The sequence below is a fragment of the Aphidius gifuensis genome, linkage group LG1, assembly GCF_014905175.1.
Source record: "Aphidius gifuensis isolate YNYX2018 linkage group LG1, ASM1490517v1, whole genome shotgun sequence".
Taxonomy (NCBI): domain Eukaryota; kingdom Metazoa; phylum Arthropoda; class Insecta; order Hymenoptera; family Braconidae; genus Aphidius; species Aphidius gifuensis.
Window position 1 is genome coordinate 6,950,662 of NC_057788.1, and position 16,837 is coordinate 6,967,498.

Sequence of the window (16,837 nt, forward strand, 5' to 3'; positions counted from 1 at the left end):
ATCATTAATTTATTATTAAATTAATTTTTTTTTTTTCCTTCTACATCTGCTGTATTATTAATATATATAATTTATTTTTTTGTATTTCGAATTTTATTTATCTCAATTTGATTAAGTTTTTCATTGAATGATTTATTTATTCATCAAGTAAAACCAAGTGCAGCATATACAATGCCGATAGATTAATCAAGAGTCTGAGCATACCAACAAAATACATTCTATACTGATGATGGCCAAGCTTGAGGTCTTTATCGTATCACGACATTGAAGAATATCTCACCCAAAGCTTCAAATCACTCGGAGCAATATTTTCAAATGATGCTAATCACGTATTAAAAATGAAAGAAGAAGATAAATATATATAAATAAATAAATTCATATATGATATTCTTCAATTGCTCATCTTCATTAGCATATATATTTATATTATTTTTTCTTATAACTTGTGCATTTTATTATTTGAATAAATTAATGATCATCAAGTGGTTTACTGAAAAAATTAGACTTTTATATACTTTAGCTATATTGATTCAATGCTTGGTACTAAATATCTCGACAGTTACAAGTCTCATAAATTCATCAAATTATTCAATTGTTGATTGATCAACATGACTAATGAGTTATAAAAAATAATAATAAATTCTCAATCTCAATTTGTATTGTGAATATCATTATTCTTCCTTTCATTAATTTATATATCAAGATTTTTAATTGAAAAATAAAAAAAAACATATTTATTTTTTTTTTTTTTTAATTTTAAATAAGAAAATGATGTAAATTTGCATGTATTAAAGCAAAAATTAATTGAATTTTTGTTTCTCACGATACTAATATCAAGAAAAAAATAAATATATAATCGAATCGATTCGTCCTCACGATCTTGTAGAGTAGGAAAAAAAAAAGCCTTGATCGCGTGTATGGAAACGGTTAACCTCGGTGCTGCTGGGTCCTATCGATGGATGTATATATATGTATATTATATATATATATATAAATACACATTACGAGAATTCAGTGCTACCGCGCGGTAAGTATAAATGGCGTTTGTTTGCCACCTTTATATGTCCGATTAAAGTCTCAAAATAAATAAAAAAAAAAAAACACATTTTTAAGTATCCATTTTCGCGAAACACCAAAAATAAAATCCGGATCATAATTTTTATTTTTTTTTTTTTTCTTTAAATTTTAAGTATAATAAAAATATATAAATAAAATCAAGATGACTGTTATTGGTTTTAATTCTTAAATATTCAAGTATAAATCCAATTCAAATGTGAAAAAAAAAAATTTTTTTAACAAGTATACAATATCGTAAATAAGTACTTACTCTTTATGACGATCTTGAAATTTCGATGTTAAAGATTTATACACATATATATATTTTTATCTTTTTTTTTTTTTTTTTTTTTCTTTTCAATTCTCAATGGACCGTTATAACCCAAAGAATATTATACACAAAGTTTTATCTTAAATACTTTATATCATACTTCGTGATTTTCATTTTACCTCCGGCGTTTTAATTATTACTTTTATTAAATTACTCCACCCCTCAATATTACCAACATACTTTGACTATGCGTGGGCACAATTATTGCAGTTTTTTTTTATTTTTATACCCTCTTGGAAATTCTTGTTGTTATTTCCTTGTTTTAATCTTCGTATTTTTAGCTGAGAATTATATTATGAAATGAGCATTATTAAAGATAATTTAATGAATAAAAAAAAAGCTATGTATGTGTGTAATCATGATGTGAGGAAGAGGGTGAGGATTATTTTTCGAGATGATATAAAATTAGGTGGGGAAAGCGTCAACGACAAGTATTTTTTTTTTTTTTGAAGCTGTTAGAGATGATGGTGGATACATAATACACACTGGTAACATTGGAGACAGGTTTGTCGAGATAAAGTTTGAATATTTCAAGTATTTTTTATTCTTGATTTTTCTGATTTTGTAAATCGACTGTATCTACCATGCTGGTGAACCATCTCGACCTTCCTTGCTGCGAATATTTTGCAGTAATAGGCAGAATATATACTCACGTGTGTCTTGTCTTTTTTATCTTACTAGTTTTTTTTATTTATTTATTTTTTTTTTGACTCATTCACATCGTTTATATTCCACGATTATTCAATTTATTTATTCAACGATATATCCTAAAAAATTAAAAGTTAAATAATATAAATACATTTATATTGTGTTTTATGGTTTTTTTTTTTTTCTTTTTAAATAAATGCTTTTTTTTTTTTATAATTTTGATAACTTTTTAAGTCACGATATCATTTTATTAAATTAATTTTTTTTTTTCGAAATACTATGATATGGAGGCACGCAACATGCGTCAGATTGAACTGTAAATTTTTTACTTGTTATGAAAAAAAATTTTTAAAAAAAGTTGAATATATGTAGACTTTGTAAACAAAATTCTTATTTATGTTATTTTTTTTTTTTTTATTTAGAAAACACGATAATGATTGAAATAATTATTAAAAAAAAAAAAAAATATAATGCATAGCGTACATCGAATGTTTTACGATGTAATTTCGAGTTAGAAGCGCGTCAGACGAAACAAACTTACCGTCACTCTTTCTATACACGCAGTTTCAATATATGTACATAAATATATATATATATATTTTTTTACATACCATACTATACTCGGTCTTTTTCCCACCATTTGAACTTCAAGAGACTGTCATAATTGCTTTCTTCATCTTCTCAACAACATACGATATATACAACAAGTAAATTATTATGTTATTTTTTTTTTCTTAACAACAAAATAATAATTATTTTTTAAAATTAATTAATTAATTTACAAAATTCTTGACATATTTATATCATATATTTAAATGTTGGTAGATTATAATGTTTATTTGTGAAAGTATAAAATTAAATTACAAATAATGTGTAGCCTGAGTTGGTCATATATATTTGCAACACCTTTAAAATGACGATGACATCGATTGAATTTAATGAAAAAAAAAAAAAAAAATTATACATTAAATTGTATATATGTATTTAATTTTATTAAATGTGTGTCGATGTATTGCCACGCAGTTAATTTGTCCATGGGGAAATTGAGAAGATTCTTTGGGCAAAGCCCCAGGGATCCAACTAAACGTGTGGATCATCTTCTCACCCAACAAATTTTGTCTTACTTTCACCACTGGATATAATACTCACCTGCATACTCATATTGTGACAGCCCTGAGTATTCCGTAATTACTCTCTCAAGTATATTAACGAAAATATTTAAAATTTAAAAAAATATTAAATTGACATTTCAAGTCTTTGATATATATTAATTTTTTTTTTTTTCTTTTTCTTTACTCAATTGAAAAAATATATTGCTAAATAGTCTAGAGAGTAGTATCATTTTTTTTTTTTTTTTTTACATCATGCCTTCAAGCTATATAAAAAAAATGTTTATATATCTATATATATATTTTTTTTTCTCATCTTCAATTTAATTCGATTGCCGCAATTTTTAACGAAACATTCACTTTTTTAGCGATAAAGACGAGACACATTGACCAAAATTTGCGACAAGTTGCTTTCGAAATTTTTTTTATATATTTAGAAATAATAATAAAGATAAAAAAAATTTTTTTAAATTAAATTATCATAATCATAAAGATATAAAAGACTAGACGTAAAAAAATTTTAACTGTCAAATGTCTCATCAAGCAAGGAATTTGCACCGAATTGTTATTTCAAGGCTGGATAAATTTATATGATAAATTATCCTCTGATTTATTTTTAAATAAATTTATTTGTATTCCTTCTTTTTTGACAGCAATTATATCGATTAAATTCATTGTGATTATTGACGTTGAGATTTTTAATTCATCCATGTAATCGAAGTTGTCGAAATTTACAAAGCCAATAATTTAAATGGAAAAAAAACTGTATAATTCTTGATGGTTTATTTATTTTTTTTTTAAATATTCAAAAAATTTTCATTCTATCAACACCATTGAATACATTTAATATATTTTTTTTTTTTTGCTTAATCATAAATCTGAATTCTGATACATCCGGAGGTCGATTTCAAATTCGTCTCTGTATTATATTATAGCTCCACAGAGAATCGTAAAACTGATCGTTTACGATCGTAAATGGCGAGGAGAAAAGACAAGAAAAATAAAAAAAAAAAAAATACATATATATGAAATCGATGGGGACAACATACATATAGTGTGTGTGTATATGATTCTTGATGTTAAGACACCCAAGCACTGGTAATTCGATAAAGTGAAACTACGTGATCGAACGGTAAATACCGATAAAAGTGAGAAAAGATTCTCTCGTACGAAATTGGACGTTTATAAGGGCTCTCAATAGAGGTATGACTTAAAATATTTTATAAAAGCCTTGGGCATATTATTGAATTTTCAAAATAATATACGTCATTCGGTTATTTTCATTTTTCCTCATCAATTTAAAAAAAAATCAAACTATACAATCACAAGGTTGTTTAATTTTATAACATTTGATAAATCTAAAATTCTAAAAATACATAATGATTTTAAAAAACAATATAATTAAGATATAATACTTCTTCTTTTTTATAATTAAAAAAAAATAAAAAAATCATATAAATTTGTTATAGACGTTTTCATGATTCATTTGTAATTATTAATTTTTATTTTATTCATTTTTTATGTTTATATAAATCGTTGAGAAAAATTTTAAAAATGGAGGGAAGCTATTATCAGTATATCTAATAATTTTTAAAAAAGAAAAGATTTTATTAAAATTAAAAAAAAAAATTATTTAGTAAATTGCTATAGTTATTTTTAAAATTGATTAATCAATACCGGATGTTTTATATAAAAAATAAAAAAATAAATCAATCAATGGATCATTAATTTGCAATTATAAAATTGTAAAAAATTAAAAATATATTTTTTTAATCAACAACAAGTGGATATTTTTAATGAAAAAAAAAACAGATTATTTTTTCATTGATTATTTAGATTTTTTTTTTTCAATTAATTATTATTGGTGAATTTTAAACGGCGATGAACTTTGAGATGTCGTTAACAACTCGGCAAAATTGATAAATGTGGCGCTACCTGTTGGAAGAGTTGGAGTACTGATAAAAATCCACGCATCGAAATCCCCAATTTAAATTATTGAATTTGAACTCTTTTTTTTAAATATTAATCAAAAAAATATATGGATTTTCTTTTTTGACTTTTCTCAAAGTGAAATTTGTAATTTTTTTTTTCTATTTCATAACAATAGAATTAGGCAATAACGGTACAAGAAAAAAAAAAAAAAAGAACATTAAGCCAAACAATTGGAAAGTTTTTCTTTTTTTTTTTTTTCTTCTAATGCATTTTATTACGGTTTTTACAAATTGTCATATTGTAGAAAAGATACTTACGATGAAGCTTTTTTTTTTTTTTTTTTTATTTTTCTTTTATATAATGACCAAGAAATTTTTGAAATCGAATAGGCACTTTGGATAGTGACTACTCATGTTTTTTTTCAACGCCAGTTAGAACCTACTACCTTTTTTTATGACCTTGAGTCATCTTCTTGTACCTTTTTTTATTTTTTTCTAAAACACAATAGCTCACAATTTTGCACACTTATTTTTCTTTCCTTTTTTTTCCTTCAAATTTACTTTATTTTCCTGGCAAAACCAATACTTTTTAAATATTTACCAATTTACTCCAATCGACTGTCAAAACATAAATTGATAAATTGTTTTTTTTTTTTTAGTTTTTTATTATCTCTAAATATATATTTATTTTTATTCAAATGATATTTCAATTTAAATTCAAAATGACTTATCATTTATTTATTTATTTTTTAATTTATAAACTATTTTAATATTTTTATAAAGCAATCAATTTTCGAAGGTCAATTCAATATAATTTTTATTGTTTTAAAAAATTGAGGTCAGAGATTGATAAAATTAATAAAATATAATAGCATTGAAATCTCCAAATAATTATATTTATCAATTTTAAATGGAAATATTTTTTATTAATAAGTCATTATATCACGAAAATAATTGGAAACATATTAATATTTATCATAAACATAATTAAATTTAAATATAAATATAAATTGTCATCAGACTTACTAAATCTTTTGTCATAAATTGAATATTATTTTTCATTGCTATAGACTATTATAATATATAAAAAAAAAAACATCCTCATTCGATAAGGCTTTATCAATACTACGTAGAAATAAAAATATGCCCCAGGTAAAAAAAAATATCATATATTCATAGCTCAATAATAGTTTGTCCTAATAAAAATTGTGGTCTACGTGACAAATCATCAAAAAAAAAATAAATTTTTCACTTTGTCTTTTAAAACACAAAATATTTACGATAAGTAATCTTTTGATGAACAAAAAAAAAAAAAAAAAAATATCAAAAAACACTTCCTGATTAGTTTTTTTACGATAAAAAAAATATATATAAATAAACGCGGAAAAGAGAATTCAATAAAATATAATTACTAAACTTCCAATCAAAAAACAATAATTTTTTTTCTTTTTTTTCAACTATACATCTTCATCATCCACCATTCATTTATAAGCTAATATTTTTATTCAATTAAATTTTTAATTAATTAAAGCAATATTAATTATTCACGTGAAATAAAATTAAATAATCAAAATTACAAATAAAATATATATATTTTCAAAATAAAAAAAAAAACTCGTACAATTTAATGTTTATATTTAATTTTTATAGAATAATTGAATATATGATTTTATAAGTATGATATTATTTGATATGTGTATGTATTATTAAATGGTGGGGATGTGTCAGATTAAATATCAAAAGTGTCGGTTATCAATATATTGAAAAATAAAGAGAAGGGATAAAAAGCCCCACCCCTTAATTGTCCCCTTCCCTATGATATTTATTGCTTATTTTATATTTTTTTTGATTATGTTGATGTACACACGTGAGTAAAATAAGGCGTCATAGTTGTGTCCCACCCTTTTACCTGCGCTGCACCAAACAACCAATGTAATATTCTCCCACTTAAAAAAATTGTATTTACCTCTCTAGTAAGTTTCTTGTCCTTCTGCCTAACAATCTCCCACCTAATATCCATCCGCCCCTATGGGGGGAAACCCACCTGTACTGTAGAATGGACCAAGCATGTTACAGCTTTGATCCGACGCATCGAGTCGACAGTTAAGCAGTTAAGTTCATAAAGCCTTTGGAGTAACAATATAAATTCAAATTTTTATAATAATTTTATCATTTATTTATCATTATTTTTTTATTGTTTAATTTTTTTTTTAAATTAGTGATTATATAAATAATTGGATCAATTAAAAATTATTAAATAATTTATATATGCAAATTGTTTTGTCAATTTTGTCTTTCAATAGACACAATTAGAAAAAAAAAGAGGGGCAAAAAGAAAAAAAGATAATTTTACCTGACGACTGACGCGACACACAGAGTACTTTGAGGGTGGGGAGGACATAACACTTTAAAGTGATTCTAAAACTTGAAAGAGCACCCTCAAGTCATTCACCCGTCGGCCAACATCGTATCAACACACTTGGCATAGTTTTTCAATTTTTTTTTTTTTTGTTTTTTTTTTTTTTTTTTCATTTACTTATTTTCTAATTTGGATTTATTTATTTTTCATATTTGTTTGGATATTGTTTAATGATTTTATTCGTATTACTGACGGTGAAGTGAGTGGACATTATATACAATTATTATATATTTTTGTATTATCCTGTTTTTGTTGTTGTTATTTATTTATTAAAATTTTCTTTCATTTAATTGTGCTAGTGCGTTTATGGAATACAATAAAATACTGTAAATATTATTTTTGTTTTTGTGAAATTGATGTGATTAATATGATTTATATTTGACTTGTTAAATATAATCAAAAATTCTGCTCTATATTTATTTTTGGAGTGATTAATATTCAAACTACAAATCAAACTAAACAAGGTGAGTTGTTGATATAATTAATTGTTATTTAATGTATCAATTTGTTGTTTATTTATTTTTATTTATTTAAATGATTTGAAATTTTATTTTTGCCTTTTGATTTTTAAATTTTATAAAATTTATTTAATTTATATTTTATTATTTTTTATAACTTTGATATGCGATAAAAATAAAATTTGTTTGAAATATAAAAAAAAATTAAAACTCAGCTTCATGAAGAAATAATTTTTTATAAAGATAAAAATCGAAAAAAATTTAAAAAAAAATAAATTTACTTGAGAGCTGCATATAAATCAGTAGATCACGCGATTCTGAGCAATTGCAAATGGAATCAAATATCGAGTGAAAGGTATAATATGCAGTATTATACTCGTAGCAATAGACAAACAATGAGAACAATAAACAAATGTCAACGTAACACTACTAGCGAATCGTTACGATCTAACAGTGCGTCACGAAACGTCGAAAATATTTCATCACAACGGAAGCTGCCCTCTTCTCAAATACATAGTAACCAGATCGTGACGATGAACGAGTTAATAATGACATGTATATTATTAAAAAGTAATCAAATATTACCAGAATTATATTTCTATGATTTATTCAAAAATACTCCAATTTTATAAAACCGAGAAAAATTATTTTTACCTGTAAAGTTGTAATAAAATTTTAAATTTTAAATGCGCATTACAAAGCTCAAATTTTTGATGATAAATATATATAAATAAATTGATAAAAAATTTTAATGGGACCCGGAAAAAAAAATTCATAAATCATCTTTGCTAAGTATATTAATGTAAAAAAATTTTTAAGATAAAGCAATAAATAACTGACCATGGCCATGTTATTTTTTGTTGTAAAAATTGATAATTCGCGCTCAAAATAAATTAATGCATCAAAAAAAAAAAAAATGAAAGTAGTTGAAAAAAAGCTCCAAAAATAAAAAAATGACCAACAATAGAGTCGAAAATGATTTTTTTTTTTTTTTTTTATTTTCATTTTCAATCCGTAAAAACAAATTACCAGGGTCTAGCATTATTACGTTTAACTCCTAAAAAGAAAATAAAATAAAAAAATGTCAATGACAAAACATTTTTTCCGCTCTTTTAAAAAAACATGGTTGTAAAAAAGTTTTAGACTATTGTAAACCCCACCAAACATTGTCCCTCACTTGCTCATCTATCTCTGAAGGTCTAACGCCCCCGAAAAAAAAAAAAAATAAAAAACAGCCCCTCAATAACGCAGTATACACATAAACTAAATGTACCCAAGCAAGGTTTTTTACCTTTCTTTCTTTTTTTTATGCATGTTTTTTTTATTTCACCACGTTTAAGCGTTAAAAAAAACAGGGCATTTTTTAGGCCCATAATGATTTACTTTTACGACTTTCGGAAATCGTCTGTCCTCTAAAAAGGTAAAAAAAAAAAAAAAAAGAAAAGAAGAAGATTCCTCATAGTAAAAAGAAAAAAAAAAAGAAAATAGAAAATAAAAAAGAAAATTCTTGATATAATTTTATTATATATGATTGTTGAATTTCAAGATTATGAATTTTTTTTAAAAATCGATTGAACATTTATATAATTTAAACTTGATGATTCCAAAGTCATGCCGACGTGATGAAAACGATCAAGTTTTATATACCAGTAAGGGAGCTGCTACGATTCTCACGGCTCGGCTTTTGTATATTGCAACCGATTGCCGGTTTGTGCCTCATGGCGATTCTCGATTTCCAAGATAGATCCGTTTATTTCAAAGTGAAGAAATAATATATATATATGTATTTAAAAAAAAAAAAATAATAATAAAGGGAAAAAATCTGATGATTTTCCCTTCATCTTCATCCTTGAATCTTCAACTGAAGTGCAAGGATATGTCAAAATGTTAAGAGCTCACTGGGAGGTCAAAAAATAATAAAAAAAAACAGGTCGTTTACCTCATCTGCATTTCATCTCCATGATTTTTTTTTTCTGTAATTTTTTTTTTTTATTTATTTATTTTCTTATCTCGTTATGTTTGGCATATACACGGGCACGCATTTGTATATCAGTTGGGCACTTGCCAGAACGACACCTGCGATCAACGATGAGGACACCAACACAATTATATTTACCGGATACACACCTGCACACAATTGTCCATATACTCAGGGTGCGGGTCAGATAAATATATATTTATTTATATTATTTTTTTTTTGTTTTAAATGCGCACGTGCACTGGTAAAATCATCATCCAAAACAAACAAGTTCATTCGAGCTTGACGTATATCTTAATTTTTATATTAATTATTTTTAATTATTAATATTATATTTTCATGGATATGGTTAAAGCAATAACTGTAAAATATTATTAACAATATTATTATTCAAAAAATAGAAAGGTATAAAAATTATTTTTTTTAAATAAACCACAAAATTATTACCTCACTTTATACGACATTAATATACTCATTTTTAAATTTTAAATAACTCAGACAACACTTGTGACAATTTCAAAATATAAATTTGCGGTTCACAGTGTGATGAAAATAAATATACGGAAATATTTGTATAATTTTATATCTTTTTTTTTTCAAGTATTTAAAAAAATAAATGTTTAGTTTTTTATTTTTTTTTACCTGTGAATGACTAGTTTATGGGGATATTTTATTTATCTGATAGAGATGATTATCATTTAAAAAAAAAAAAAAAATTCATACCAGAATTTAAAGCATGGTTTCAAGCCATGGATGCTAAACATATTTGAAAATGTATATTGTTTGTGTCAATATAATCAAACAAATATATAAAGAAAATTTAAAATAAAAATAAATAACCTGTTGTGTAGCTGAGGGAAAAATTTATAAATAGTAAAAATAAATTTAAAAATTTTATATATACAAAAGAAGTTGACCTGAGAGTTTGTTGTCATGATGAAAATGAATAGAGTCAATTGGTGTATGTATACCTTGGGTATAGGTCAGGATGAGATGCAAGCATATTTACGTTAGTTTGGTTTCTTGATCAAACATATTCTCTCGATGTCTCTTCCATTAGTTGGGAATTTACTTTCCCAGTTAGCGATTGGTTGTCACGTATGAAAGTCCATATGTGGGTCATATTGTTTTACCTCTGTGATGTCTCAAATAGATGTGTATCCCTTAGAAAGAAAAAAATTAAAAATAAAATATTTGATGATACGTGTGAGGATGGAAAAAAAATATAAAATGAAAAACGTGGAGAGAGAAAATATACCTTGAACGATATGAGTTTTATGCTCGTTGAACGTAACAAATATATACATGCCAACATTGCTACGATCCAGTGACTCGTTGAGTCAAAATTGCGCAAGTTAAAGAGCCACCTTACCTTCTAGTATTTTTTTTTTTTTTTTTCATCTAATTTTTTTTCTATTATTCTTCTAGATTTTCTTTTCTATTTTGCGCTCATTCACTTGAATCGAGCAGAACAACAACGATGATAATGAAAACATAGTTTGAAAAAATCTTGAAAAAAAAATATATATATTACAGTAATTTTAAAATTTGTATACTTGAAAAAAATATAAGAATTTGTTTAATTTCTCCTTGAATAAATATAACGTTTTGGTCTAATTATTTAACGCGAAATTTTTAAAATTAATGAAGCTGAACATAGTGTCACCATTGACAATTTGTTGGAGGTTTTTTATTAATTTTATTTTATTATTTTATTGCAGATGAATCAACAGTGCAAGGTTTGTGGAGAACCAGCTGCTGGATTCCATTTTGGTGCTTTTACTTGTGAGGGTTGCAAGGTCAGTTGAATAATATTAATTATCAAAATAACATCAATTATAATAATAACAAAATTAAATTAGCTTTGAAGTTTCTGTAATAATTTTTTTATTAATTATTTTGTTTAAATATAATTTGTATTTTTCCATTGACAATTTACAATAATTTTTGTTAGAAAAAAATTGAGATAAAATTTATTTATTTGATGTCCACCAATGATTGATAAATTTTATTTTTTTATTTTTTTGTCAGAAACGATAAGACTAAACAAAAAAAAATATATGTCAAATTACGATAATAATTATAAAAAATTTCTATTTATAATTTTTATCTTTTTTAGTCTGGTTAAAAATTAAATAATTTTGTCGTTATTTATAAACTAACAAAGCAACATTAAATCAAAAAAAAAAAAATTATTTCTATATGTATATAATTTTCAACACAATATAATAGTTTATAATTTAAAAAAAAAAAAAAAATACCAAAACATAAAAAAGGAAAAATAATAATAAACTTCAAGAAATAAAAAAACAAAAAAAAAAAAAAAAAAAACTAATAAATAAAAATTGTGGCATCAAACGATATGCTAGGATGGGCTTGAAAACGAAATAACGAAATATAAAAACAATGTCGTGAATTGCATAATAGTTAACTAGGGCGGAAACAATTGTGGCGGGCAAGTGCGAAGCACCGGAAGAATCCTCAATACCTCTCCTCTCTCTCGACTAATATTTATCTCTTTCACCTGATCTTAAATAAATATTAAAAAATATTAACGTGTTTCATATTTAATCTCAATCGAAAATTTATAAAATAAATAGTAAATAAATTGAGCCAAATGATAAACTATAAATTTCAATATTGACCTCAATTAATAATAACGAATAAAACGATTTCACCTGATCGGAATCATTAAATTCGACAGCAAAATAAAAATAAAAAAACTCGGGCACGAGGTTACCATTGTCATCTAATTGCATAAGTCTAAGTTGTTGTAAATAATGGTGGCAAGTTGATTGTGTCATATTGAGTTGTAAGCCTGACCAAAGAGCGTCATCATCATCATCATTATCATCGCTGTAGTTTTCGTCGCAGTTCTGTGACTTCAATTGTCACAGACTAATGTTAGACATATTAATATTGCGCGACAGGTATATTTAAATATATTTATTTTTTGTGTCGATATATAATTTGATGGGTCTTGTACGCGTCTATGAACATTGAGGACTATTTTTAACATTTGATGGTGGTGAACCAGCCGGAAACTATTAATAATATAATCTATACATACGCCAACACATGTGTCCGGGGAAAAAAAATAAAAAAATAGATAATAAAAGGGAAAGCGCAGGAAAATGACGAGGTTGTTGGTAACAATTCATTTTTTATTTTATATCATCATAATTGTAAATTGAAACACTGAGATTAATTTATTTTTTTTTTTGTTTTTTATTTTTTTTTCTCGTCAAGAAATAAAGAAGCTGCAATAATTTTTTAAACATTTTAACTTGAAGAGAGAGAGAGCATATATTTTTATTCGTTTGTTTGGGAAGTTGATAAAATTTTCAATGTTTGGTGTAGACCTCTTGCACCAGGACATTCAGTTGCACTTAGATATTTATCTATCCGGTTTCTTTATACATTATTACAAAGTTCTTGGTTTGTTTTTTCCATTGTTTCATAGTCGACGACCGTGTCCCTCTTAACCGAGAAAACGAAACTACAATTACTTTGTTTACCGCGTGTGCCATACTCGCACGCCAATTTGTTTTTTAAAAAAATAAAATAAAACGTGATTTTTAAGGACCATTTTGATTTAGTAAGAATTATATTGTGATAAATTGTTCTTTTATTGTTTTTTTTTTTTTTTTTTTTTTATGTTTTGGAATTATATTACTTCACTTGTTTTAACAATTATAAAAAGTGCAAGAAGACAATCGTGCATGCACGCATATTTTTTTTTATTTTTTCTAACTTACAAGCCCAATGAATGAAACAATGTGAATATATATTGCAATAAATAATAATTATTTTTTTTCCACATTTAAATTAAAGAAACAATGTCATCTTTTAATTAAAATAAAATTTTTTTGTTTCTATTTGTTGCAGTCATTTTTTGGTCGTTCATACAACAACGTAACAAGTATTTCTGAGTGTAAAAATGGAGGTGAATGTGTGATAAATAAAAAAAATCGTACAGCATGTAAAGCATGTCGTCTTAAAAAATGTCTAGTTGTTGGAATGTCTAAATCAGGATCAAGATATGGTAGACGTTCAAATTGGTTTAAAATACATTGTCTACTTCAAGAACAACAGCAACAACAACAGCAACATCATCAACAACAACATCATCATCATCATCAACAGCAACAGCACCAACAACAGCAGCACCAACAACAACAGCATCAACATCAACAGCAACAACAACAACAACAACAAACAATATCATCACATCATCTTAAAACACATGGTAATAATACGTCAAATTCACCAATGAGAATTCATAGAAATTCAAGAAATAAAGATGAATCAATGATACTTGGTATTGATGATTATAAAAATTCAACACCACCATCAATAAGCTCACCAGAATCACATAATAGTGATAGTTCTGTTGAAATATCAGAAAGACGTGGTATATATGGACTTCATCCTGGCTATCGACCAATTCATTCGGAACTTGGTGGTATACCACTTGGTTTTCTCAGTGGTATGTCATTATTACCACCATCATTTATGCCACCACCAAGTTTATCAATGTTTCCACCGTATCATCTTTATGCACAACAACAAAATCATTCAAATATCATTCCTTGTCCACCATCAATGTTATCAACATCACCAATTGGCAGTAGCAATACAACAACAACTAAAAAATTATCATTCAATGAATTTACATTAAATAACAATAATAATAATAATAATAACAATAATAAATATAGAAAAAATCGTAATGACTTGATGGATGTCATTGATGGCGATGATGATGATGATAATGGTGAGAATGATGATGACGATGATGATGATGCAGTGACAAATGATAAAAGATATTATCTTGATACAGTTTTAAAACGCCAAAGAACATCAGAAAGTCATTCACCTATATCAAGAAATTCAAATTCAATTTCACCAATATCATTGTTAGATAATGATTGTACACCACCACAAGATAATCCAATTGATCTTTCAATGAAACAAAATAATCAATTGACAATTGGTAGTGATGATTCTGATGTTGATATTGATGTTAATGATAGTGACAGAGACAGTCCAATACTTAAAAGACGACCAATTGATTTAACAATAAGATTATAAATTATAATTTGTTTTGATGATGCAAATATATTTCCGCATTAATGTAACACACAAGGATGCACAAGTCAGAGTAATCAATTTATCTGCAATTTTCTTGTTATTTTTTTTTTTTTTTGTTTAATTAATCATGATCAGTCGAATGAAGATTATCATGTTGATAAACACGTTTTTGCAAAATGATGACGTTTTAACACACACACGTGTTTAATTCGTGTTCAAGAAGCCAGTTAACACATGTCCAGAAATTTCACAAGGCACATTTTATCTTGACCAGATTCAATTCCTGCCAATGTATATATTCTGTATACCTTAATCGATACACACACTGTCTTATTGGTTTTGTCCAGTTTCAGTTAATTTATTCATTCATTCATTTTTGTTTTTTTTTTTTTTTTTTGTTATTACTCAAGAAAGAATTAGATGAACTTTTTATTTAAAAACATTTATCAAAAACAGATTAAATGCATTAACATGAACACTGTAAGATTATGAGTATTGATATCCATTGCTAGTAGGTGGTCAACGGTCATTTTCCTGTTACGAATATGAACTGGACAATATATTTTCAACCTGCGTTATCGCTTTACACAAAATCATCTTGCCTTACACAGGTTGGCTTTTAGTCACTCGTGTGCTTGTTCTTGACTTTTTTTTTTTCCTTTTTTTTTTTACACAAAACGGATGGGCAGGGCACGAGATTAAAACAAGCAAAATTACTTGTCAATGAGATGCTTAAAAACATTAAACATACAAATAGTATACTATCAATAAAACTACATACGCTTTTTTTTTTTTTTTTTTTTTTTTTCATTTAGTTTTATAATATTTTTTTTTTGTTTATATAAATATATATATATATTTTCTAATTATTTTGTAAACTTGAATATTTTTTTTTTCTTTTTGTAAATAATTAAATAATTAAAATTATATTAGAATTTATAAATTTCGAGTGCAATGTATAATTGATATTATGTTAAATGTAGTAATGAAAAAAAAAAAAAAAAAAAAGTCGTTGAATTATATTAATAATAATAGCGTATAATAATTGAATAAATAATGTTTTAAATATTTTTTCTTTTTTGTAAATACAATAATAGATAATTGTAAAGAAAAAAAAAAAATAAATAATAAAAATTTAAGAAAATAAAAAAATAAAGAATAATGTGGGACCAAGGCCAGTAACTTTTTACACATTTGTAAATAAGAATAATAACTATAAAATATTATTTAATAAATAATTTTGATTATAAAATATGTCTATTGTTTTTTCATTATTTGTGTGTAATAAAACAATTATTATGACGTTGAAATATTATCATGAGAAATAAAATATGGATTATTAGCCAATGTTGAAAAAATAAAAAAACAAATCGAACGGTGTGACCAATCATCATTTGCGGAAATACAAGGTTTGCGTGTGAACTCAACAAGAAAAAGGTTACAAGCATAAATAGATAATATAATGAAGCCCAGGGTAAAAATTGTGTGGTAGTAATTCATAATCCACCCAGGGCATGAATATTCAACATTATACACGCAGTATAAATTTTATATTTACCTCTTTGTCATATTAATATATGTTTATCCATAGTGCACATTGAGTATACTCATCATTATGCATTTATACATGATTCATACTGAAATATCAATTAACGAGAAACAAAACTGGCGCTTTAAGTTGTCTGACAACATCAACATCTAGCTCGTATAATCCAATCAACGCTACTTTATTTTAATACCACCTTCTTGGCCTTCTTGAATATACATTGCATTCCAATATATTTATCTATTTTTTTTTTTTTTGCTTTATTTA

General features: G+C 25.2%; 1 protein-coding gene across 1 annotated transcript; it reads left to right on the plus strand.

Annotated features, from left to right (window-relative positions):
- The first annotated feature begins 7,171 nt into the window (after positions 1-7,171).
- Positions 7,172-16,278, plus strand: LOC122847457 (knirps-related protein-like). Its single transcript, XM_044145170.1, has 3 exons — positions 7,172-7,958; positions 11,652-11,729; positions 13,819-16,278. The coding sequence occupies exons 2-3, from the start codon at positions 11,652-11,654 to the stop codon at positions 15,022-15,024; spliced, it is 1,284 nt and encodes a 427-aa protein (XP_044001105.1). The 5' UTR covers positions 7,172-7,958; the 3' UTR covers positions 15,025-16,278.
- Positions 16,279-16,837: the final 559 nt, after the last annotated feature.

Coding starts and splice junctions, on each gene's coding strand:
- LOC122847457 (XM_044145170.1), top strand. CDS start 11,652: ATGAATCAACAGTGCAAGGTTTGTGGAGAACCAGCTGCTGGATTCCAT. Junction 11,730..13,818: donor TTACTTGTGAGGGTTGCAAG/GTCAGTTGAATA, acceptor TATTTGTTGCAG/TCATTTTTTGGTCGTTCATA.